General features: G+C 37.1%; 1 protein-coding gene across 1 annotated transcript in view; it reads left to right on the forward strand.

Annotated features, from left to right (window-relative positions):
- Positions 1 to 24,643, forward strand: part of LOC121378613 (long-chain-fatty-acid--CoA ligase 5-like) — a 105,639-nt gene that overhangs the window by 54,636 nt on the left and 26,360 nt on the right. Inside the window, exons 9-13 of the mRNA XM_041506872.1 lie at positions 4,171 to 4,222; positions 4,873 to 4,946; positions 15,229 to 15,306; positions 16,559 to 16,693; positions 23,437 to 23,519. Of these exons, the coding sequence (XP_041362806.1) occupies positions 4,171 to 4,222; positions 4,873 to 4,946; positions 15,229 to 15,306; positions 16,559 to 16,693; positions 23,437 to 23,519 (422 nt within the window). The remainder of the gene's footprint in view (positions 1 to 4,170; positions 4,223 to 4,872; positions 4,947 to 15,228; positions 15,307 to 16,558; positions 16,694 to 23,436; positions 23,520 to 24,643) is intronic.

The following is a 24,643-nucleotide window of genomic DNA, read 5'->3' on the forward strand; positions in this document are numbered from 1 at the left end:
CAATATTATACATGATATATATATACCACACTTCAGTATATTGTGCCGAGTACACTCCCAATATTATACATACTATATATATATACCACACTTCAGTATATTGTGCCGAGTACACTCCCAATATTATACATACTATATATATATACCACACTTCAGTATATTGTGCCGAGTACACTCCCAATATTATACATATATATATATATACCACACTTCAGTATATTGTGCCGAGTACACTCCCAATATTATACATGATATATATATACCACACTTCAGTATATTGTGCCGAGTACACTCCCAATATTATACATGATATATATATACCACACTTCAGTATATTGTGCCGAGTACACTCCCAATATTATACATGATATATATATACCACACTTCAGTATATTGTGCCGAGTACACTCCCAATATTATACATGATATATATATACCACACTTCAGTATATTGTGCCGAGTACACTCCCAATATTATACATGATATATATATACCACACTTCAGTATATTGTGCCGAGTACACTCCCAATATTATACATGATATATATATACCACACTTCAGTATATTGTGCCGAGTACACTCCCAATATTATACATAATATATATACCACACTATATACCACACTTCAGTATATTGTGCCGAGTACACTCCCAATATTATACATGATATATATATACCACACTTCAGTATATTGTGCCGAGTACACTCCCAATATTATACATGATATATATATACCACACTTCAGTATATTGTGCCGAGTACACTCCCAATATTATACATGATATATATATACCACACTTCAGTATATTGTGCCGAGTACACTCCCAATATTATACATACTATATATATACCACACTTCAGTATATTGTGCCGAGTACACTGTTATGGGCTGTCCTGTGTGTGGGAAAGTGTATATATACAATATTGTGCTACTAATGGAAAAGGTAGCAGCTTTCGTCTGAAGACGTGTTACAATTACCAAAGGTTTTACATCCTATAGCCGATGGTCAATTAATCAATATGTTTACAAACGTTGTTTTTTTTATCCGGATAATATTGTATTATAGTAATAGTCTTTAAGTCAGTATGTTTTCTAAAGTATTCAAGCATAACTGCAGAATCTTAATCACTTCTCTTTTCTAGCAAAGCCTTTAGAACAATATTATACACCTTTGCTGTTTTGACGCAAGTCTCGTCAACAATTTTAACACAAATCAGTTTTTGATACGTTATTTGTAATCGCTGCAGATTTTATACACACATTCATTTCTTAGGGGCACGAGCACGACTGTCTGTCAATTCAATTTCTGAGATGCACCCTTTGTTTCAACAAACCTCAAATCTATTTTTTAAGACTGAATTTAATCAGAATTTAAAAATAATACACGTGATATAGCCACAAGGAAATATTTCTGGAATATTTACTTGACAGTGTAAAACCAATGAATGCATAAATGTTTAACGACACCACAGCACAAAAATACACACCGGCTATTGGGTGTCACAAAATGCGTAAAACTAATGCCCATTCCTTTGTAATAATTTGTAAAAAAATGAACTTATTTGTTTTGGAAATAATATGATTTCCCCCTGCCTTTTGTCTTTAAGACCAATTGTTTTTAAGAAGGTGATTTTTTTTCACTCTCCGGGATATTTTAAAAATACACATTGATGGTCATAGGTATTTTCCAGAAATAGGATACAGAAAACAACATTTTCCAGCGTTCCTTTGAACAGTACTCCTGCATGTAATAATCTCACTTGAGAACTTCCCTTATAAAACTATTGCATGTTCAGAGTGTGTGAATTGTAAGTAACGAAATAGAAAAAAATGCACATAATAAGAAATACTTAATACTTAAATATATGAAAAATATTCTTCATTCATTTCTTGCATTCATTTCAACTTACTTTCGTGCTTATATCCAATTAAGGTTCAAACCCGTTGTCCTGGGCACACACATCAGCTATCTGGTCTGTCTGTCTAGGACAGAAGGTTAGTTGTTGGTTGTTAGTGGTTAGTGAGAAGGTAGAGGGTGTAGTGGTCTTACACCTACCCATTGTGTCGTCAAAACTCGCTCTGGGTGGGGGCCGGTATCGAGCTGTGAACCCAGTACCTACCAGCCTTATGTCCGATGGCTTAATTTGCATTGAAGACACCACACTTGAATTTTTCTTCGATTACAAAAATTTTCAAAGAAAATAATTATCGCAGAACACAACATTATAGCTTGCATTGCGGGCTACTTTTTATTTCTTTCTTTTTGTTCTTGGCTTGTCCGACAGTGTTACCCCTTCGGGGGACCTATCAAATGCATTTCTGCAGGCCCGGAGCCAGTGATAGCAAGAGTATTTTGGTACCTTAATGTATTATATAGGCTCAAAGCAAAACAATTTATGAAACACTAACTTTGCTTCGCTGTTCATTTGACTGTTTTGTATTATGTTCAGTTTCAGAGTTAAAATGAATTATTGTACATGTTAATGATGTTCATACTATTCAAATGAAGTTACTTATTCTCTCCCCTGACAGGATGATTCACAGGAATAGTCATCTTTCAGATGTATGTTATTTCAAGATAGCTGTTTGATTTTCACTTATATCATCTTCATAAATCAAGGCTAATATTCGTTCCTCGTATTCAGCCTTGATACATGTCGTCAAGAAATCGTGTCACAAAATGCTTAAATTTCATTGGATGCGATGAGATCTGATTGCAACGAATCGCAACGCTCCTTATAGATTCCCTTGTTATTGTAAACAAAGATGGCAGCGTCAGCGTCCGTGGAAACGTGTCATGTTTGTCACGATATGTTAAAAAAAAGGTTTCGGCGGTTAATTTTTTATATTGCTTTTAAGATTGTCACATGTTACCGATGATGTGATTGGTCAGCGATGTCATCATGTAAGGGACATAATCGGTGTTACAAATTTTCTTCCAATAGAGGGCGCTAGTAGTGGATATCAGTAATATTGACTACATGTATCAAGGCTGAATACGAGGAACGAATATTAGCCTTGATTTATGAAGATGCACTTATATATACCTGAGCCATTGACCTATACAGAAACGTTCTTACTGGCATCTATGTTCGAGTTGAGGCGTTAGCGGAAGAAACACCGTTTGTTCCTTGTTCATTTAACAATTCCCTCAACTCCATTACGAATACTGTGCCAAACATTTCCATCTGTATTAGGTGTTTGAACATAGCAATTACATGATATGAGATCCCAATAGCCATTGTTGTCGTTTTATGTTGTCCAATAATTAGATATATATTATTCTTCAAAATAGACTTAGTGAAATAATGTTTGAGTAAATAAGCAACACGTGATTTATCTGAAGTCAATTAGTCAATTTCAGTATGACAAGAAGGCACTATTATGATTTAGTGGTTATTTTTAACTTCAACCAACAACGCATATTTATATGATATGTTATGACATTTAAAAATTATCAAATATATTTGTTTGTTTTGTTTAACAACACCACTATCGGCTATTGAATGTTAAACATTTGGTAATTCTGACTCGTAGTCATCAGAGGAAACCCGCTACATTTTTCCTAATGCAGAAAGGCATCTTTTATATGCACTTTCCCACAGACAGGAAAGCATATACCAAGGCCTTTGACCAGATGTGGTGCACTGGTTGGAACGAGAAAAAAAAACAATTAGTTGAATGGATCCACCAAGGTGGTTCAATCCTGCGACCCAAGCACCTCAACCGACTGAGCTAAAAGCCGTCCTATTACAAATATCGTCCATCTTATATCTGTTGGTAGTGTAACAGAGTTGAGTTTCAGCTTTCTTTTATTTTTGCCAATAAACTGAAAACTGTGCACAGAAAACCACTGCTGACTAGTAAATACTAAGCGACCACACAATACAACAAATAAACAACAACAAATATGATGACATTTGTACACTGATATTTCTTAATTTCAGAATGTGAAGTTGACAGCTTCATTTGTTTTAACCCAGTTATATTTATTGTTTCACAGTTACTTGATGTATTTTCATAGTTACATTTTCTGTTTTACAATTACCTGATGTATTTTCATAGTTTCATTTTGTGTTTTACAGTTACCTGGTTTATTTTCATAGTTACATTTTGTGTTTTACAGTTACCTGGTGTATTTTTATAGTTACATTTTGTGTTTTACAGTTACCGACAGCAGAGGACCTGGCTTGCATTTCCTACACAAGCGGTTCTACAGGTGACAAAACAATAAAGATGATCGGTTTAGTTGGGCCATTCCGACCGCTTCCCCCTCCCACCCCTACTCACCAACTGGCTTTTACAAATTTACAAGTAGAATCACCAACTTGCTTTTACTAATTTACAAGTAGAATTACCAACTTGCTTTTACTAATTTACAAGTAGAATTACCTACTTGCTTTCGCTAAATTATAAGTAGAATTACCAACTTGCTTTTACAAATTTACAAGTAGAATTACATTTAAAAAATGAAAATACTTGAAATCCTTTTAATTAATTAATTAATTTTATTATTTTATTTTATTATTTATTTATTTATTTATTTATTATTATTATTATTAATTATTATTATTATTATTATTATTATTATTATTATTATTATTATTATTATTATTATTATTATTATAATAATACTTTTTATTTTATTTATGCATTCGTGTTGTTGTTTTGTTTCATGAATTATTGATGTTGATCATCACTTTCTTTGCATTTACCATAGTTTGACACGCAATAACCGGTGTGTGTTTCGTGCTGGGATTTCATTAAACATCTATTCTATTCTATCTATTCTATGTTTCATGGACACTACTATTTAGTTAATTAAAAATATATTACTATATATTTTCAAAGTGTTTTCTTCTTTATTAGGGGATCCAAAAGGTGTTTTGTCCACCCATGGTAACATAATTGCTGGTATCTCCTCTGTCCTGTTTCACCTCAAGGTAAGATCTAAAACCACTATGTAACTAGATGCCTGGTTCTTTCTCAGGTTAATCCCATTCAAACGTTCAGTATAGTATTTTACGAAAAATTAAAATTAGGCTGTACGACGATTTATCTCATTTCAACTCTATATCCGATTTTGCGACCATATCATTTGAAGGTCCTTCACACTTGAGCTAAGCAAAGTCTATAATATTACAATTTGATAGGACACATTAAAATAATTTCAAAATACATTCTGAACGACAAAACCGTAATACACAATCAAAGCATATCTCTGCACAATGCAGAGTCGAATGGGCATTTGTCAAAATAGTGGTCGAGTCTAATGCCTCTTGCTGGGACAGCCACTACCGAGGAGATGACAAACACAACATAGCATTACATGTGTGTGGTCCTGTCGAATCCTCATTCAATAATAGTGTCAGTGGATCAACTGGAGTGTTGTTGTTTTATGAAGAATATAGTCAGTTACATGTGTGTGGTACTGTCGAATCCTCATTCAATAATAGTGTCAGTGGATCAACTGGAGTGTTGTTGTTTTATGAAGAATATAGTCAATTACATGTGTGTGGTACTGTCGAATCCTCATTCAATAATAGTATGTCAGTGGATCAACTGGAGTGTTGTTGTTTTATGAAGAATATAGTCAGTTACATGTGTGTGGTACTGTCGAATCCTCATTCAATAATAGTGTCAGTGGATCAACTGGAGTGTTGTTGTTTTATGAAGAATATAGTCAGTTACATGTGTGTGGTACTGTCGAATCCTCATTCAATAATAGTGTGTCAGTGGATCAACTGGAGTGTTGTTGTTTTATGAAGAATATAGTCAGTTACATGTGTGTGGTACTGTCGAATCCTCATTCAATAATAGTATGTCAGTGGATCAACTGGAGTGTTGTTGTTTTATGAAGAATATAGTCAGTTACATGTGTGTGGTACTGTCGAATCCTCATTCAATAATAGTGTCAGTGGATCAACTGGAGTGTTGTTGTTTTATGAAGAATATAGTCAGTTACATGTGTGTGGTACTGTCGAATCCTCATTCAATAATAGTGTCAGTGGATCAACTGGAGTGTTGTTGTTTTATAAAGAATATAGTCAGTTACATGTGTGTGGTACTGTCGAATCCTCATTCAATAATAGTATGTCAGTGGATCAACTGGAGTGTTGTTGTTTTATAAAGAATATAGTCAGTTACATGTGTGTGGTACTGTCGAATCCTCATTCAATAATAGTATGTCAGTGGATCAACTGGAGTGTTGTTGTTTTATAAAGAATATAGTCAGTTACATGTGTGTGGTACTGTCGAATCCTCATTCAATAATAGTATGTCAGTGGATCAACTGGAGTGTTGTTGTTTTATGAAGAATATAGTCAGTTACATGTGTGTGGTACTGTCGAATCCTCATTCAATAATAGTATGTCAGTGGATCAACTGGAGTGTTGTTGTTTTATGAAGAATATAGTCAGTTACATGTGTGTGGTACTGTCGAATCCTCATTCAATAATAGTATGTCAGTGGATCAACTGGAGTGTTGTTGTTTTATGAAGAATATAGTCAGTTACATGTGTGTGGTACTGTCGAATCCTCATTCAATAATAGTGTCAGTGGATCAACTGGAGTGTTGTTGTTTTATGAAGAATATAGTCAGTTACATGTGTGTGGTACTGTCGAATCCTCATTCAATAATAGTGTCAGTGGATCAACTGGAGTGTTGTTGTTTTATGAAGAATATAGTCAGTTACATGTGTGTGGTACTGTCGAATCCTCATTCAATAATAGTATGTCAGTGGATCAACTGGAGTGTTGTTGTTTTATGAAGAATATAGTCAGTTACATGTGTGTGGTACTGTCGAATCCTCATTCAATAATAGTATGTCAGTGGATCAACTGGAGTGTTGTTGTTTTATGAAGAATATAGTCAGTTACATGTGTGTGGTACTGTCGAATCCTCATTCAATAATAGTATGTCAGTGGATCAACTGGAGTGTTGTTGTTTTATGAAGAATATAGTCAGTTACATGTGTGTGGTACTGTCGAATCCTCATTCAATAATAGTGTCAGTGGATCAACTGGAGTGTTGTTGTTTTATGAAGAATATAGTCAGTTACATGTGTGTGGTACTGTCGAATCCTCATTCAATAAAAGTATGTCAGTGGATCAACTGGAGTGTTGTTGTTGTTTTATGAAGAATATAGTCAGTTACATGTGTGTGGTACTGTCGAATCCTCATTCAATAATAGTATGTCAGTGGATCAACTGGAGTGTTGTTGTTTTATAAAGAATATAGTCAGTTACATGTGTGTGGTACTGTCGAATCCTCATTCAATAATAGTATGTCAGTGGATCAACTGGAGTGTTGTTGTTTTATGAAGAATATAGTCAGTTACATGTGTGTGGTACTGTCGAATCCTCATTCAATAATAGTATCAACTGTCAGTGGATCAACTGGAGTGTTGTTGTTTTATGAAGAATATAGTCAGTTACATGTGTGTGGTACTGTCGAATCCTCATTCAATAATAGTGTGTCAGTGGATCAACTGGAGTGTTGTTGTTTTATGAAGAATATAGTCAGTTACATGTGTGTGGTACTGTCGAATCCTCATTCAATAATAGTATGTCAGTGGATCAACTGGAGTGTTGTTGTTTTATGAAGAATATAGTCAGTTACATGTGTGTGGTACTGTCGAATCCTCATTCAATAATAGTATGTCAGTGGATCAACTGGAGTGTTGTTGTTTTATGAAGAATATAGTCAGTTACATGTGTGTGGTACTGTCGAATCCTCATTCAATAATAGTATGTCAGTGGATCAACTGGAGTGTTGTTGTTTTATGAAGAATATAGTCAGTTACATGTGTGTGGTACTGTCGAATCCTCATTCAATAATAGTATGTCAGTGGATCAACTGGAGTGTTGTTGTTTTATGAAGAATATAGTCAGTTACATGTGTGTGGTACTGTCGAATCCTCATTCAATAATAGTGTCAGTGGATCAACTGGAGTGTTGTTGTTTTATGAAGAATATAGTCAGTTACATGTGTGTGGTACTGTCGAATCCTCATTCAATAATAGTATGTCAGTGGATCAACTGGAGTGTTGTTGTTTTATGAAGAATATAGTCAGTTACATGTGTGTGGTACTGTCGAATCCTCATTCAATAATAGTATGTCAGTGGATCAACTGGAGTGTTGTTGTTTTATGAAGAATATAGTCAGTTACATGTGTGTGGTACTGTCGAATCCTCATTCAATAATAGTATGTCAGTGGATCAACTGGAGTGTTGTTGTTTTATGAAGAATATAGTCAGTTACATGTGTGTGGTACTGTCGAATCCTCATTCAATAATAGTGTGTCAGTGGATCAACTGGAGTGTTGTTGTTTTATAAGAATATAGTCAGTTACATGTGTGTGGTACTGTCGAATCCTCATTCAATAATAGTATGTCAGTGGATCAACTGTGTTGTTGTTTTATGAAGAATATAGTCAGTTACATGTGTGTGGTACTGTCGAATCCTCATTCAATAATAGTAGTGTCAACTGGAGTGTTGTTGTTTTATGGATCAACTGGAGTGTTGTTGTTTTATAAAGAATATAGTCAATTACTGTGTGTGGTAGTGTTGTTTTATGAAGAATATAGTCAGTGTGTGTGGTACTGTCGAATCCTCATTCAATAATAGTGTGTCAGTGGATCAACTGGAGTGTTGTTGTTTTATGAAGAATATAGTCAGTTACATGTGTGTGGTACTGTCGAATCCTCATTCAATAATAGTGTGTCAGTGGATCAACTGGAGTGTTGTTGTTTTATGAAGAATATAGTCAGTTACATGTGTGTGGTACTGTCGAATCCTCATTCAATAATAGTGTGTCAGTGGATCAACTGGAGTGTTGTTGTTTTATGAAGAATATAGTCAGTTACATGTGTGTGGTACTGTCGAATCCTCATTCAATAATAGTATGTCAGTGGATCAACTGGAGTGTTGTTGTTTTATGAAGAATATAGTCAGTTACATGTGTGTGGTACTGTCGAATCCTCATTCAAACTGGAGTGTTGTTGTTTTATGAAGAATATAGTCAGTTACATGTCTGTCGAGTGGATCAACTGGAGTGTTGTTGTTTTATGAAGAATATAGTCAGTTACATGTGTGTGGTACTGTCGAATCCTCATTCAATAATAGTATGTCAGTGGATCAACTGGAGTGTTGTTGTTTTATGAAGAATATAGTCAGTTACATGTGTGTGGTACTGTCGAATCCTCATTCAATAATAGTATGTCAGTGGATCAACTGGAGTGTTGTTGTTTTATAAAGAATATAGTTTATGAAATCCTCATTCAATAATAGAATATAGTCAGTTACATGTGTGTGGTACTGTCGAATCCTCATTCAATAATAGTATGTCAGTGGATCAACTGGAGTGTTGTTGTTTATGAAGAATATAGTCAGTTACATGTGTGTGGTACTGTCGAATCCTCATTCAATAATAGTATGTCAGTGGATCAACTGGAGTGTTGTTGTTTTATGAAGAATATAGTCAGTTACATGTGTGTGGTACTGTCGAATCCTCATTCAATAATAGTATGTCAGTGGATCAACTGGAGTGTTGTTGTTTTATGAAGAATATAGTCAGTTACATGTGTGTGGTACTGTCGAATCCTCATTCAATAATAGTATGTCAGTGGATCAACTGGAGTGTTGTTGTTTTATGAAGAATATAGTCAGTTACATGTGTGTGGTACTGTCGAATCCTCATTCAATAATAGTGTCAGTGGATCAACTGGAGTGTTGTTGTTTTATGAAGAATATAGTCAGTTACATGTGTGTGGTACTGTCGAATCCTCATTCAATAATAGTGTCAGTGGATCAACTGGAGTGTTGTTGTTTTATGAAGAATATAGTCAGTTACATGTGTGTGGTACTGTCGAATCCTCATTCAATAATAGTGTCAGTGGATCAACTGGAGTGTTGTTGTTTTATGAAGAATATAGTCAGTTACATGTGTGTGGTACTGTCGAATCCTCATTCAATAATAGTATGTCAGTGGATCAACTGGAGTGTTGTTGTTTTATGAAGAATATAGTCAGTTACATGTGTGTGGTACTGTCGAATCCTCATTCAATAATAGTGTCAGTGGATCAACTGGAGTGTTGTTGTTTTATGAAGAATATAGTCAGTTACATGTGTGTGGTACTGTCGAATCCTCATTCAATAATAGTGTCAGTGGATCAACTGGAGTGTTGTTGTTTTATGAAGAATATAGTCAGTTACATGTGTGTGGTCCTGTCGAATCCTCATTCAATAATAGTGTCAGTAGATCAACTGGAGTGTTGTTGTTTTATGAAGAATATAGTCAGTTACATGTGTGTGGTACTGTCGAATCCTCATTCAATAATAGTGTGTCAGTGGATCAACTGGAGTGTTGCTGTTTTATAAAGAATATAGTCAGTTACATGTGTGTGGTACTGTCGAATCCTCATTCAATAATAGTGTCAGTGGATCAACTGGAGTGTTGTTGTTTTATAAAGAATATAGTCAGTTACATGTGTGTGGTACTGTCGAATCCTCATTCAATAATAGTGTCAGTGGATCAACTGGAGTGTTGTTGTTTTATAAAGAATATAGTCAGTTACATGTGTGTGGTACTGTCGAATCCTCATTCAATAATAGTATGTCAGTGGATCAACTGGAGTGTTGTTGTTTTATAAAGAATATAGTCAGTTACATGTGTGTGGTACTGTCGAATCCTCATTCAATAATAGTATGTCAGTGGATCAACTGGAGTGTTGTTGTTTTATGAAGAATATAGTCAGTTACATGTGTGTGGTACTGTCGAATCCTCATTCAATAATAGTGTCAGTGGATCAACTGGAGTGTTGTTGTTTTATAAAGAATATAGTCAGTTACATGTGTGTGGTACTGTCGAATCCTCATTCAATAATAGTGTCAGTGGATCAACTGGAGTGTTGTTGTTTTATAAAGAATATAGTCAGTTACATGTGTGTGGTACTGTCGAATCCTCATTCAATAATAGTGTGTCAGTGGATCAACTGGAGTGTTGTTGTTTTATGAAGAATATAGTCAATTACATGTGTGTGGTACTGTCGAATCCTCATTCAATAATAGTGTCAGTGGATCAACTGGAGTGTTGTTGTTTTATGAAGAATATAGTCAGTTACATGTGTGTGGTACTGTCGAATCCTCATTCAATAATAGTATGTCAGTGGATCAACTGGAGTGTTGTTGTTTTATAAAGAATATAGTCAGTTACATGTGTGTGGTACTGTCGAATCCTCATTCAATAATAGTATGTCAGTGGATCAACTGGAGTGTTGTTGTTTTATGAAGAATATAGTCAGTTACATGTGTGTGGTACTGTCGAATCCTCATTCAATAATAGTATGTCAGTGGATCAACTGGAGTGTTGTTGTTTTATGAAGAATATAGTCAGTTACATGTGTGTGGTACTGTCGAATCCTCATTCAATAATAGTATGTCAGTGGATCAACTGGAGTGTTGTTGTTTTATGAAGAATATAGTCAGTTACATGTGTGTGGTACTGTCGAATCCTCATTCAATAATAGTGTCAGTGGATCAACTGGAGTGTTGTTGTTTTATGAAGAATATAGTCAGTTACATGTGTGTGGTACTGTCGAATCCTCATTCAATAATAGTGTCAGTGGATCAACTGGAGTGTTGTTGTTTTATGAAGAATATAGTCAGTTACATGTGTGTGGTACTGTCGAATCCTCATTCAATAATAGTATGTCAGTGGATCAACTGGAGTGTTGTTGTTTTATGAAGAATATAGTCAGTTACATGTGTGTGGTACTGTCGAATCCTCATTCAATAATAGTATGTCAGTGGATCAACTGGAGTGTTGTTGTTTTATGAAGAATATAGTCAGTTACATGTGTGTGGTACTGTCGAATCCTCATTCAATAATAGTGTGTCAGTGGATCAACTGGAGTGTTGTTGTTTTATGAAGAATATAGTCAGTTACATGTGTGTGGTACTGTCGAATCCTCATTCAATAATAGTATGTCAGTGGATCAACTGGAGTGTTGTTGTTTTATGAAGAATATAGTCAGTTACATGTGTGTGGTACTGTCGAATCCTCATTCAATAATAGTATGTCAGTGGATCAACTGGAGTGTTGTTGTTTTATGAAGAATATAGTCAGTTACATGTGTGTGGTACTGTCGAATCCTCATTCAATAATAGTGTGTCAGTGGATCAACTGGAGTGTTGTTGTTTTATGAAGAATATAGTCAATTACATGTGTGTGGTCCTGTCGAATCCTCATTCAATAATAGTGTCAGTAGATCAACTGGAGTGTTGTTGTTTTATGAAGAATATAGTCAGTTACATGTGTGTGGTACTGTCGAATCCTCATTCAATAATAGTGTCAGTGGATCAACTGGAGTGTTGTTGTTTTATGAAGAATATAGTCAGTTACATGTGTGTGGTACTGTCGAATCCTCATTCAATAATAGTATGTCAGTGGATCAACTGGAGTGTTGTTGTTTTATGAAGAATATAGTCAGTTACATGTGTGTGGTACTGTCGAATCCTCATTCAATAATAGTGTCAGTGGATCAACTGGAGTGTTGTTGTTTTATGAAGAATATAGTCAGTTACATGTGTGTGGTACTGTCGAATCCTCATTCAATAATAGTATGTCAGTGGATCAACTGGAGTGTTGTTGTTTTATGAAGAATATAGTCAGTTACATGTGTGTGGTACTGTCGAATCCTCATTCAATAATAGTGTCAGTGGATCAACTGGAGTGTTGTTGTTTTATGAAGAATATAGTCAGTTACATGTGTGTGGTACTGTCGAATCCTCATTCAATAATAGTGTCAGTGGATCAACTGGAGTGTTGTTGTTTTATGAAGAATATAGTCAGTTACATGTGTGTGGTACTGTCGAATCCTCATTCAATAATAGTGTCAGTGGATCAACTGGAGTGTTGTTGTTTTATGAAGAATATAGTCAGTTACATGTGTGTGGTACTGTCGAATCCTCATTCAATAATAGTGTCAGTGGATCAACTGGAGTGTTGTTGTTTTATGAAGAATATAGTCAGTTACATGTGTGTGGTACTGTCGAATCCTCATTCAATAATAGTATGTCAGTGGATCAACTGGAGTGTTGTTGTTTTATAAAGAATATAGTCAGTTACATGTGTGTGGTACTGTCGAATCCTCATTCAATAATAGTGTCAGTGGATCAACTGGAGTGTTGTTGTTTTATGAAGAATATAGTCAGTTACATGTGTGTGGTACTGTCGAATCCTCATTCAATAATAGTATGTCAGTGGATCAACTGGAGTGTTGTTGTTTTATGAAGAATATAGTCAGTTACATGTGTGTGGTACTGTCGAATCCTCATTCAATAATAGTGTCAGTGGATCAACTGGAGTGTTGTTGTTTTATAAAGAATATAGTCAGTTACATGTGTGTGGTACTGTCGAATCCTCATTCAATAATAGTGTCAGTGGATCAACTGGAGTGTTGTTGTTTTATAAAGAATATAGTCAGTTACATGTGTGTGGTACTGTCGAATCCTCATTCAATAATAGTGTGTCAGTGGATCAACTGGAGTGTTGTTGTTTTATAAAGAATATAGTCAGTTACATGTGTGTGGTACTGTCGAATCCTCATTCAATAATAGTGTGTCAGTGGATCAACTGGAGTGTTGTTGTTTTATGAAGAATATAGTCAGTTACATGTGTGTGGTACTGTCGAATCCTCATTCAATAAAAGTATGTCAGTGGATCAACTGGAGTGTTGTTGTTTTATAAAGAATATAGTCAGTTACATGTGTGTGGTACTGTCGAATCCTCATTCAATAATAGTATGTCAGTGGATCAACTGGAGTGTTGTTGTTTTATAAAGAATATAGTCAGTTACATGTGTGTGGTACTGTCGAATCCTCATTCAATAATAGTGTCAGTGGATCAACTGGAGTGTTGTTGTTTTATAAAGAATATAGTCAGTTACATGTGTGTGGTACTGTCGAATCCTCATTCAATAATAGTGTCAGTGGATCAACTGGAGTGTTGTTGTTTTATAAAGAATATAGTCAGTTACATGTGTGTGGTACTGTCGAATCCTCATTCAATAATAGTGTCAGTGGATCAACTGGAGTGTTGTTGTTTTATAAAGAATATAGTCAGTTACATGTGTGTGGTACTGTCGAATCCTCATTCAATAATAGTATGTCAGTGGATCAACTGGAGTGTTGTTGTTTTATAAAGAATATAGTCAGTTACATGTGTGTGGTACTGTCGAATCCTCATTCAATAATAGTGTCAGTGGATCAACTGGAGTGTTGTTGTTTTATGAAGAATATAGTCAGTTACATGTGTGTGGTACTGTCGAATCCTCATTCAATAATAGTATGTCAGTGGATCAACTGGAGTGTTGTTGTTTTATGAAGAATATAGTCAGTTACATGTGTGTGGTACTGTCGAATCCTCATTCAATAATAGTATGTCAGTGGATCAACTGGAGTGTTGTTGTTTTATAAAGAATATAGTCAGTTACATGTGTGTGGTACTGTCGAATCCTCATTCAATAATAGTGTCAGTGGATCAACTGGAGTGTTGTTGTTTTATAAAGAATATAGTCAGTTACATGTGTGTGGTACTGTCGAATCCTCATTCAATAATAGTGTCAGTGGATCAACTGGAGTGTTGTTGTTTTATGAAGAATATAGTCAGTTACATGTGTGTGGTACTGTCGAATCCTCATTCAATAATAGTGTCAGTGGATCAACTGGAGTGTTGTTGTTTTATAAAGAATATAGTCAGTTACATGTGTGTGGTACTGTCGAATCCTCATTCAATAATAGTGTCAGTGGATCAACTGGAGTGTTGTTGTTTTATAAAGAATATAGTCAGTTACATGTGTGTGGTACTGTCGAATCCTCATTCAATAATAGTGTCAGTGGATCAACTGGAGTGTTGTTGTTTTATAAAGAATATAGTCAGTTACATGTGTGTGGTACTGTCGAATCCTCATTCAATAATAGTGTGTCAGTGGATCAACTGGAGTGTTGTTGTTTTATAAAGAATATAGTCAGTTACATGTGTGTGGTACTGTCGAATCCTCATTCAATAATAGTATGTCAGTGGATCAACTGGAGTGTTGTTGTTTTAAAGAATATAGTCAAGAATATAGTCAGTTACATGTGTGTTTTATAAAGAATATAGTACTACATACCTTATACTGTCGAATCCTCATTCTATAATAAAGAAAATACATTTCTTTCAGGGTGCTGTTGACGTGACTCCAGACGATGTGCACATATCGTATCTACCACTAGCTCACGTCTATGAACACGGGATGCAGGTACACAATATGTCATATCGTATTTACCACTAGCTCACGTCTATGAACACGGGATGCAGGTACACATATCTCATATCGTATCTACCACTAGCTAACGTCTATGAACACGGGATGCAGGTACACAATATATCATATCGTATCTACATCTAGCTTACGTCTATGAACACGGGATGCAGGTACACTGTATCTCATATCGTATCTACATCTAGCTTACGTCTATGAACACGGGATGCAGGTACACTGTATCTCATATCGTATCTACATCTAGCTTACGTCTATGAACACGGGATGCAGGTACACTGTATCTCATATCGTATCTACCTCTAGCTAACGTTTATGAACACGGAATGCAGGTACACATATCTCATATCGTATCTACATCTAGCTCACGTCTATGAACACGGGATGCAGGTACACAGTATCTCATATTCTATCTACCTCTAGCTAACGTTTATGAACACGGAATGCAGGTACACATATCTCATATCGTATCTACATCTAGCTCACATCTATGAACACGGGATGCAGATACACAGTATCTCATATCGTATCTACCTCTAGCTAACGTTTATGAACACGGAATGCAGGTACACATATCCCATATCGTATCTACATCTAGCTCACGTCTATGAACACGGAATGCAGATACACAGTATCTTATATCGTATCTACCCCTAGCTAACGTTTATGAACACGGAATGCAGGTACACATATCTCATATCGTATCTACCACTAGCTCACGTCTATGAACACGGGATGCAGATACACAGTATCTCATATCGTATCTACCTCTAGCTAACGTTTATGAACACGGAATGCAGGTACACATATCTCATATCGTATCTACATCTAGCTCACGTCTATGAACACGGGATGCAGATACACAGTATCTCATATCGTATCTACCTCTAGCTAACGTTTATGAACACGGAATGCAGGTACACATATCTCATATCGTATCTACCACTAGCTCACGTCTATGAACACGGGATGCAGGTACACATATCTCATATCGTATCTACATCTAGCTCACGTCTATGAACACGGAATGCAGGTACACAATATCTCATATCGTATCTACATCTAGCTAACACACACACAGAGACATATATAAATTATCTGTGTATCCAGTGGCCCATCCATCCGTGTTTATAAAATGAAAATATCTATAAAGGTTCCAAAATGTGGAGTATGGGATGTTGTATGGTGAAGGAACACTTTAAAGTGTCACGTTTCACTGCTATTTCTGCAGATTCTCGTGTTCATGGAAGGGGCACAGATTGGTTTCTTCCAAGGCAGCATCGTGTTATTAGCAAGTGACCTACAGGCTCTGAAGCCAACCATTTTCTCTACAGTTCCACGTCTGCTAAACCGGACGTACAACAAAGTATGTAACAGTTTGTTTCTCTTCTTTTTGTCTTTCTTATTTATTTAGTGTTTTTAAAAATCATATCACATTTACGATTTATTACTGATGTTACACAAATACTATTCTACTAATCTGAGAAGGATCTATTCAGCGCTGAAACCCAAAGTTAAGAATATGTTACTTACGGCAATTTTCAAATGTTCTTACTGTAGGCAAAATGCTCGCCTATGGAAATTTTGAATTGTTTTTATTGTAGGCAAAATGCTCGCCTATGGCAATTTTGAATTGTTTTTATTGTAGGCAAAATGCTCGCCTATGGCAATTTTTAAATGTTTTTATTGTAGGCAAAATGCTCGCCTATGGCAATTTTTAAATGTTTTTATTGTAGGCAAAATGCTCGCATATGGCAATTTTTAAATGTTTTTATTGTAGGCAAAATGCTCGCATATGGCAATTTTTAAATGTTTTTATTGTAGGCAAAATGCTGGCCTATGGCAATTTTTAACATGCCTACATCAATTTTAAGCCAGTAACATTTGAAACAAATAAACGCATGATTCAAAGTCGAACTTTAACCCTTCGACCGACAACAACAATTTTTATCAACAGCAAAAAAGTGCCATTAGTCTAGCCTGTGACTTACGGTATGTCATACGACGTACAATGAACACGTGTATAACACAGGATTTAGTCCTCATTGTTTGGCCCCACACATATTACGGTATGCCATACGACGTTCAATGAACACGTGTATAACACAGGATTTAGTCCTCATTGTTTGGCCCCACACATATTACGGTATGCCATACGACGTACAATGAACACGTGTCTAACACAGGATTTAGTGCATAACACAGGATTTAGTCCTCAATGTTTGGCCCCATACATATTACGGTATGCCATACGACGTACAATGAACACGTGCATAACACAGGATTTAGTCCTCAATGTTTGGCCCCACACATATTACGGTATGCCATACGACGTACAATGAACATGTGTATAACACAGGATTTAGTCCTCAATGTTTGGCCCCACACATATTACGGTATGCCATACGACGTACAATGAACACGTGTATAACACAAGATTTAGTCCTCATTGTTTGGCCCCACACATATTACGGTATGTCATACGACGTACAATGAACACGTGTATAACACAGGATTTAGTCCTCATTGTTTGGCCCCACACATATTACGGTATGCCATACGACGTACAATGAACATGTGTATAACACAGGATTTAGTCCTCAATGTTTGGCCCCACACATATTACGGTATGCCATACGACGTACAATGAACATGTGTATAACACAGGATTTAGTCCTCATTGTTTGGCCCCACACATATTACGGTGTGCCATACGACGTACAATGAACACGTGTATAACACAAGATTTAGTCCTCATTGTTTGGCCCCACACATATTACGGTATGCCATACGACGTACAATGAACACGTGTATAACACAGGATTTAGTCCTCAATGTTTGGCCCCACACATATTACGGTATGTCATACGACGTACAATGAACACGTGTATAACACAGGATTTAGTCCTCATTGTTTGGCCCCACACATATTACGGTATGTCATACGACGTTCAATGAACACGTGTCTAACAAATTTAGTCCTCAATGTTTGGCCCCAGACATATTACGGTATGCCATACGACGTACAATGAACATGTGTATAACACAGGATTTAGTCCTCAATGTTTGGCCCCACACATATTACGGTATGTCATACGACGTTCAATGAACACGTGTATAACACAGGATTTAGTCCTCATTGTTTGGCCCACACATATTACGGTATGCCATACGACGTACAATGAACACGTGTCTAACACAGGATTTAGTCCTCATTGTTTGGCCCCACACATATTACGGTATGTCATACGACGTTCAATGAACACGTGTCTAACACAGGATTTAGTCCTCAATGTTTGGCCCCACATATATTACGGTATGTTATACGACGTACAATGAACACGTGTATAACACAGGATTTAGTCCTCATTGTTTGGCTCCACACATATGACGGTATGTCATACGACGTACAATGAACACGTGCATAACACAGGATTTAGTCCTCAATGTTTGGCCCCACACATACGGTATGTCATACGACGTACAATGAACAGGTGTCTAACACAGGATTTAGTCCTCATTGTTTGGCCCCACACATGTTACGGTATGTCATACGACGTACAATGAACACGTGCATAACACAGGAGTTAGTCCTCATTGTTTGCCCCACGCATATTACGGTATGTCATACGACGTACAATGAACACGTGCATAACACAGGAGTTAGTCCTCATTGTTTGGCCCCACACATATTACGGTATGTCATACGACGTACAATGAACACGTGCATAACACAGGATTTAGTCCTCATTGTTTGGCCCCACACATATTACGGTATGCCATACGACGTCCAATGAACACGTGCATAACACAGGATTTAGTCCTGATTGTTTGGACCCACACATATTACGGTATGCCATACGACGTTCAATGAACACGTGTATAACACAGGATTTAGTCCTCAATGTTTGGCCCCACACATATTACGGTATGTCATACGACGTACAATGAACACGTGTATAACACAGGATTTAGTCCTCATTGTTTGGCCCCACACATATTACGGTGTGTCATACGACGTACAATTAACACGTGTCTAACACAGGATTTAGTCCTCATTGTTTGGCCCCACACATATTACGGTGTGCCATACGACGTACAATGAACACGTGTATAACACAGGAGTTAGTCCTCATTGTTTGGCCCCACACATATTACGGTGTGGCATACGACGTTCAATGAACACGTGTATAACACAGGATTTAGTCCTCATTGTTTGGCCCCACACATATTACGGTGTGCCATACGACGTACAATGAACACGTGTATAACACAGGATTTAGTCCACATTGTTTGGCCCCACACATATTACGGTATGCCATACGACGTTCAATGAACACGTGTATAACACAGGATTTAGTCCTCATTGTTTGGCCCACACATATTACGGTATGTCATACGACGTACAATGAATCCGTGTCTAACACAGGATTTAGTCCTCATTGTTTGGCCCCACACATATTACGGTATGCCATACGACGTACAATGAACACGTGTCTAACACAGGATTTAGTCCTCAATGTTTGGCCCCACACATATTACGGTATGCCATACGACGTACAATGAACACGTGTCTAACACAGGATTTAGTCCTCAATGTTTGGCCCCACACATATTACGGTATGTCATACGACGTTCAATGTACACGTGTATAACACAGGATTTAGTCCTCATTGTTTGGCCCCACACATATTACGGTATGCCATACGACGTTCAATGAACACGTGTATAACACAGGAGTTAGTCCTCATTGTTTGGCCCCACACATATTACGGTATGTCATACGACGTACAATGAACACGTGTATAACACAGGATTTAGTCCTCAATGTTTGGCCCAACACATATTACGGTATGTTATACGACGTACAATGAACACGTGTATAACACAGGATTTAGTCCTCAATGTTTGGCCCCACACATATTACGGTCTGTCATACGACGTACAATGAACACGTGTATAACACAGGATTTAGTCCTCATTGTTTGGCCCCACACATATCACGGTGTGGCATACGACGTACAATGAACACGTGTATAACACAGGAGTTAGTCCTCATTGTTTGGCCCCACACATATTACGGTATGTCATACGACGTACAATGAACACGTGTATAACACAGGATTTAGTCCTCATTGTTTGGCCCACAAATATTACGGTGTGTCATACGACGTACAATGAACACGTGTATAACACAGGATTTAGTCCTCATTGTTTGGCCCACAAATATTACGGTGTGGCATACGACGTACAATGAACACGTGTATAACACAGGATTTAGTCCTCATTGTTTGGCCCACAAATATTACGGTGTGCCATACGACGTACAATGAACACGTGTATAACACAGGATTTAGTCCTAATTGTTTGGCCCCACACATATTACGGTATGTCATACGACGTACAATGAACACGTGTATAACACAGGATTTAGTCCTCATTGTTTGGCCCACAAATATTACGGTGTGTCATACGACGTACAATGAACACGTGTATAACACAGGATTTAGTCCTCATTGTTTGGCCTACAAATATTACGGTGTGGCATACGACGTACAATGAACACGTGTATAACACAGGATTTAGTCCTCATTGTTTGGCCCACAAATATTACGGTGTGCCATACGACGTACAATGAACACGTGTATAACACAGGATTTAGTCCTCATTGTTTGGCCCCACACATATCACGGTGTGGCATACGACGTACAATGAACACGTGTATAACACAGGAGTTAGTCCTCATTGTTTGGCCCCACACATATCACGGTGTGGCATACGACGTACAATGAACACGTGTATAACACAGGAGTTAGTCCTCATTGTTTGGCCCCACACATATCACGGTATGTCATACGACGTACAATGAACACGTGTATAACACAGGATTTAGTCCTCATTGTTTGGCCCACAAATATTACGGTGTGTCATACGACGTACAATGAACACGTGTATAACACAGGAGTTAGTCCTCATTGTTTGGCCCCACACATATTACGGTGTGTCATACGACGTACAATGAACACGTGTATAACACAGGATTTAGTCCTCATTGTTTGGCCCACAAATATTACGGTGTGCCATACGACGTACAATGAACACGTGTATAACACAGGATTTAGTCCTCATTGTTTGGCCCCACACATATTACGGTATGTCATACGACGTACAATGAACACGTGTATAACACAGGATTTAGTCCTCATTGTTTGGCCCACAAATATTACGGTGTGTCATACGACGTACAATGAACACGTGTATAACACAGGATTTAGTCCTCATTGTTTGGCCTACAAATATTACGGTGTGGCATACGACGTACAATGAACACGTGTATAACACAGGATTTAGTCCTCATTGTTTGGCCCACAAATATTACGGTGTGCCATACGACGTACAATGAACACGTGTATAACACAGGATTTAGTCCTCATTGTTTGGCCCCACACATATCACGGTGTGGCATACGACGTACAATGAACACGTGTATAACACAGGAGTTAGTCCTCATTGTTTGGCCCCACACATATCACGGTGTGGCATACGACGTACAATGAACACGTGTATAACACAGGAGTTAGTCCTCATTGTTTGGCCCCACACATATCACGGTATGTCATACGACGTACAATGAACACGTGTATAACACAGGATTTAGTCCTCATTGTTTGGCCCACAAATATTACGGTGTGTCATACGACGTACAATGAACACGTGTATAACACAGGAGTTAGTCCTCATTGTTTGGCCCCACACATATTACGGTGTGTCATACGACGTACAATGAACACGTGTATAACACAGGATTTAGTCCTCATTGTTTGGCCCACAAATATTACGGTGTGCCATACGACGTACAATGAACACGTGTATAACACAGGATTTAGTCCTCATTGTTTGGCCCCACACATATTACGGTGTGTCATACGACGTACAATGAACACGTGTATAACACAGGATTTAGTCCTCATTGTTTGGCCCACAAATATTACGGTGTGCCATACGACGTACAATGAACACGTGTATAACACAGGATTTAGTCCTCATTGTTTGGCCTACAAATATTACGGTATGTCATACGACGTACAATGAACACGTGTATAACACAGGATTTAGTCCTCATTGTTTGGCCTCACACATATTACGGAATGTCATACGACGTACAATGAACACGTGTATAACACAGGATTTAGTCCTCATTGTTTGGCCCCACACATATTACGGTATGTCATACGACGTACAATGAACACGTGTATAACACAGGAGTTAGTCCTCATTGTTTGGCCCCACACATATTACGGAATGTCATACGACGTACAATGAACACGTGTATAACACAGGATTTAGTCCTCATTGTTTGGCCCCACACATATTACGGTATGTCATACGACGTACAATGAACACGTGTATAACACAGGAGTTAGTCCTCATTGTTTGGCCCCACACATATTACGGTATGTCATACGACGTGCAATGAACACGTGTATAACACAGGATTTAGTCCTCATTGTTTGGCCCCACACATATTACGGTATGTCATACGACGTACAATGAACACGTGTATAACACAGGAGTTAGTCCTCATTGTTTGGCCCAACTCATATTACGGTATGTCATACGACGTACAATGAACACGTGTATAACACAGGAGTTAGTCCTCATTGTTTGGCCCCACACATATTACGGTATGTCATACGACGTACAATGAACATGTGTATAACACAGGATTTAGTCCTCATTGTTTGGCCTACAAATATTATAGAACTGGAAAACTGTCTAACAATTTTTGAGATGTGTAAATGGGTTGGCACTAGACACAAGAGTGTTTGCCAAAATTCGTATGGTAGTGGAAAAAGCAATGATTTGTGTCACATATTTAACAATTGGAATAGCAGTAAAAACAAGAGTTTATGCCAGGAATTGTTGTAGTGTTATAAGTGTTCCAACTGGCAGTAGTTAGTGGGAATTTCCCTATTAGCTGAGTTGGACGAGCGTTGGATTGTCACACTGAGGGTTTTTTATTCGAACCTCTTCCTTGGAGGTTGATTTTTCTGTTACAGAATAATACGGTAGGTCTATTGTAAACCCATGCTGGCTATCTGTTGACAGGTGATGGCCACTGTACAGGGTAATAAGGTGAAATCCATGTTGCTTCGGTGGGGAGTCCACAGCAAACTGGCCGACTTGCGCAGGTACTGGTATATGGAATTAGATTTCATTTCTATGGTTTGTCTATATATGTTGATGATTCTTCTGTCATTTTATTAACGCGAACACAATTGTTTTATTGAAGTAGACTCATAAGAACCCTATGTGAATGAGGGCCCTGATAAGGTGTGGATACAAGCACAATATTTGTTTGGTTTCGGTTCTAGGTGGGGCATGAGATTACCAAATATAATTATTATACTGTTAAAAACAGCACGCGTCAACTGACAGGATTCGAACCTACTGCACCGATTGCCACGACAGCGACGTGAACCGCTCGGCTACCGGGTCTTCCTCACAAACGGAAGCCAAATTAACCGCAGTTAAAGGGACATTCCTGAGTTTGCTGCATTGTAAGATGTTTCCGACTAATAAAATATTTCTACGATTAAACTTACATATTAAATATATTTTCTTGTTTAGAATATTAGTGTCTGTATATTCAATGTGTTTCTGGTCGTCTTAATATTTGTAAGAAGCCCAAACTGGGTTTTGTCTTCAAATAATTTCGTACGTACGAAAAAATTATATTTTAGGAAACAAAATGAAATTTAACCTAGTACAAATATTAGAACGATCAGAAACACGTTTAATATACAGCCACTAATATTTTATACAGAAAATATATTTGATATGTAATTACACTCGTTAAAAAGTCTCTGTTAGTCGATAACATCTTAAAAATTGCAGCAAATTCAGGAATGTCCCTTTAACGATGTAACGATGTGTGCCGTCAAACACTTAGTTCGAAACCAATTTAACAGTTTAGTATATAGATCAAGTTTTAAATGGCAACGGGGCTAATGTTGAGATACTTTTCACATTTTCAAATTATATATTTCATTTGTTAATCGATTTGTTGGAGTTATTTTGGGGTAGAGAGGGCTTTTGGGTGTGTGGGGTTTTTTTTTCGATTGTCTAATTTTTGTGTTTTTATTGTAATTATGACACTTTGAAGGTTTATTTGACAAAATAATACCGATATTCTTATATAAAACAACTTTTCTAGATAACTGTTAAAAAACATGTATATGATTTTTCCACGTGATACACTTTTTAAAGCAGCAATCTCAGTTATCTCTAGTAGTTAATAATTTATAGCACGTCA

This window comes from Gigantopelta aegis, chromosome 8 (genome assembly GCF_016097555.1).
Source record: "Gigantopelta aegis isolate Gae_Host chromosome 8, Gae_host_genome, whole genome shotgun sequence".
Classification (NCBI taxonomy): domain Eukaryota; kingdom Metazoa; phylum Mollusca; class Gastropoda; order Neomphalida; family Peltospiridae; genus Gigantopelta; species Gigantopelta aegis.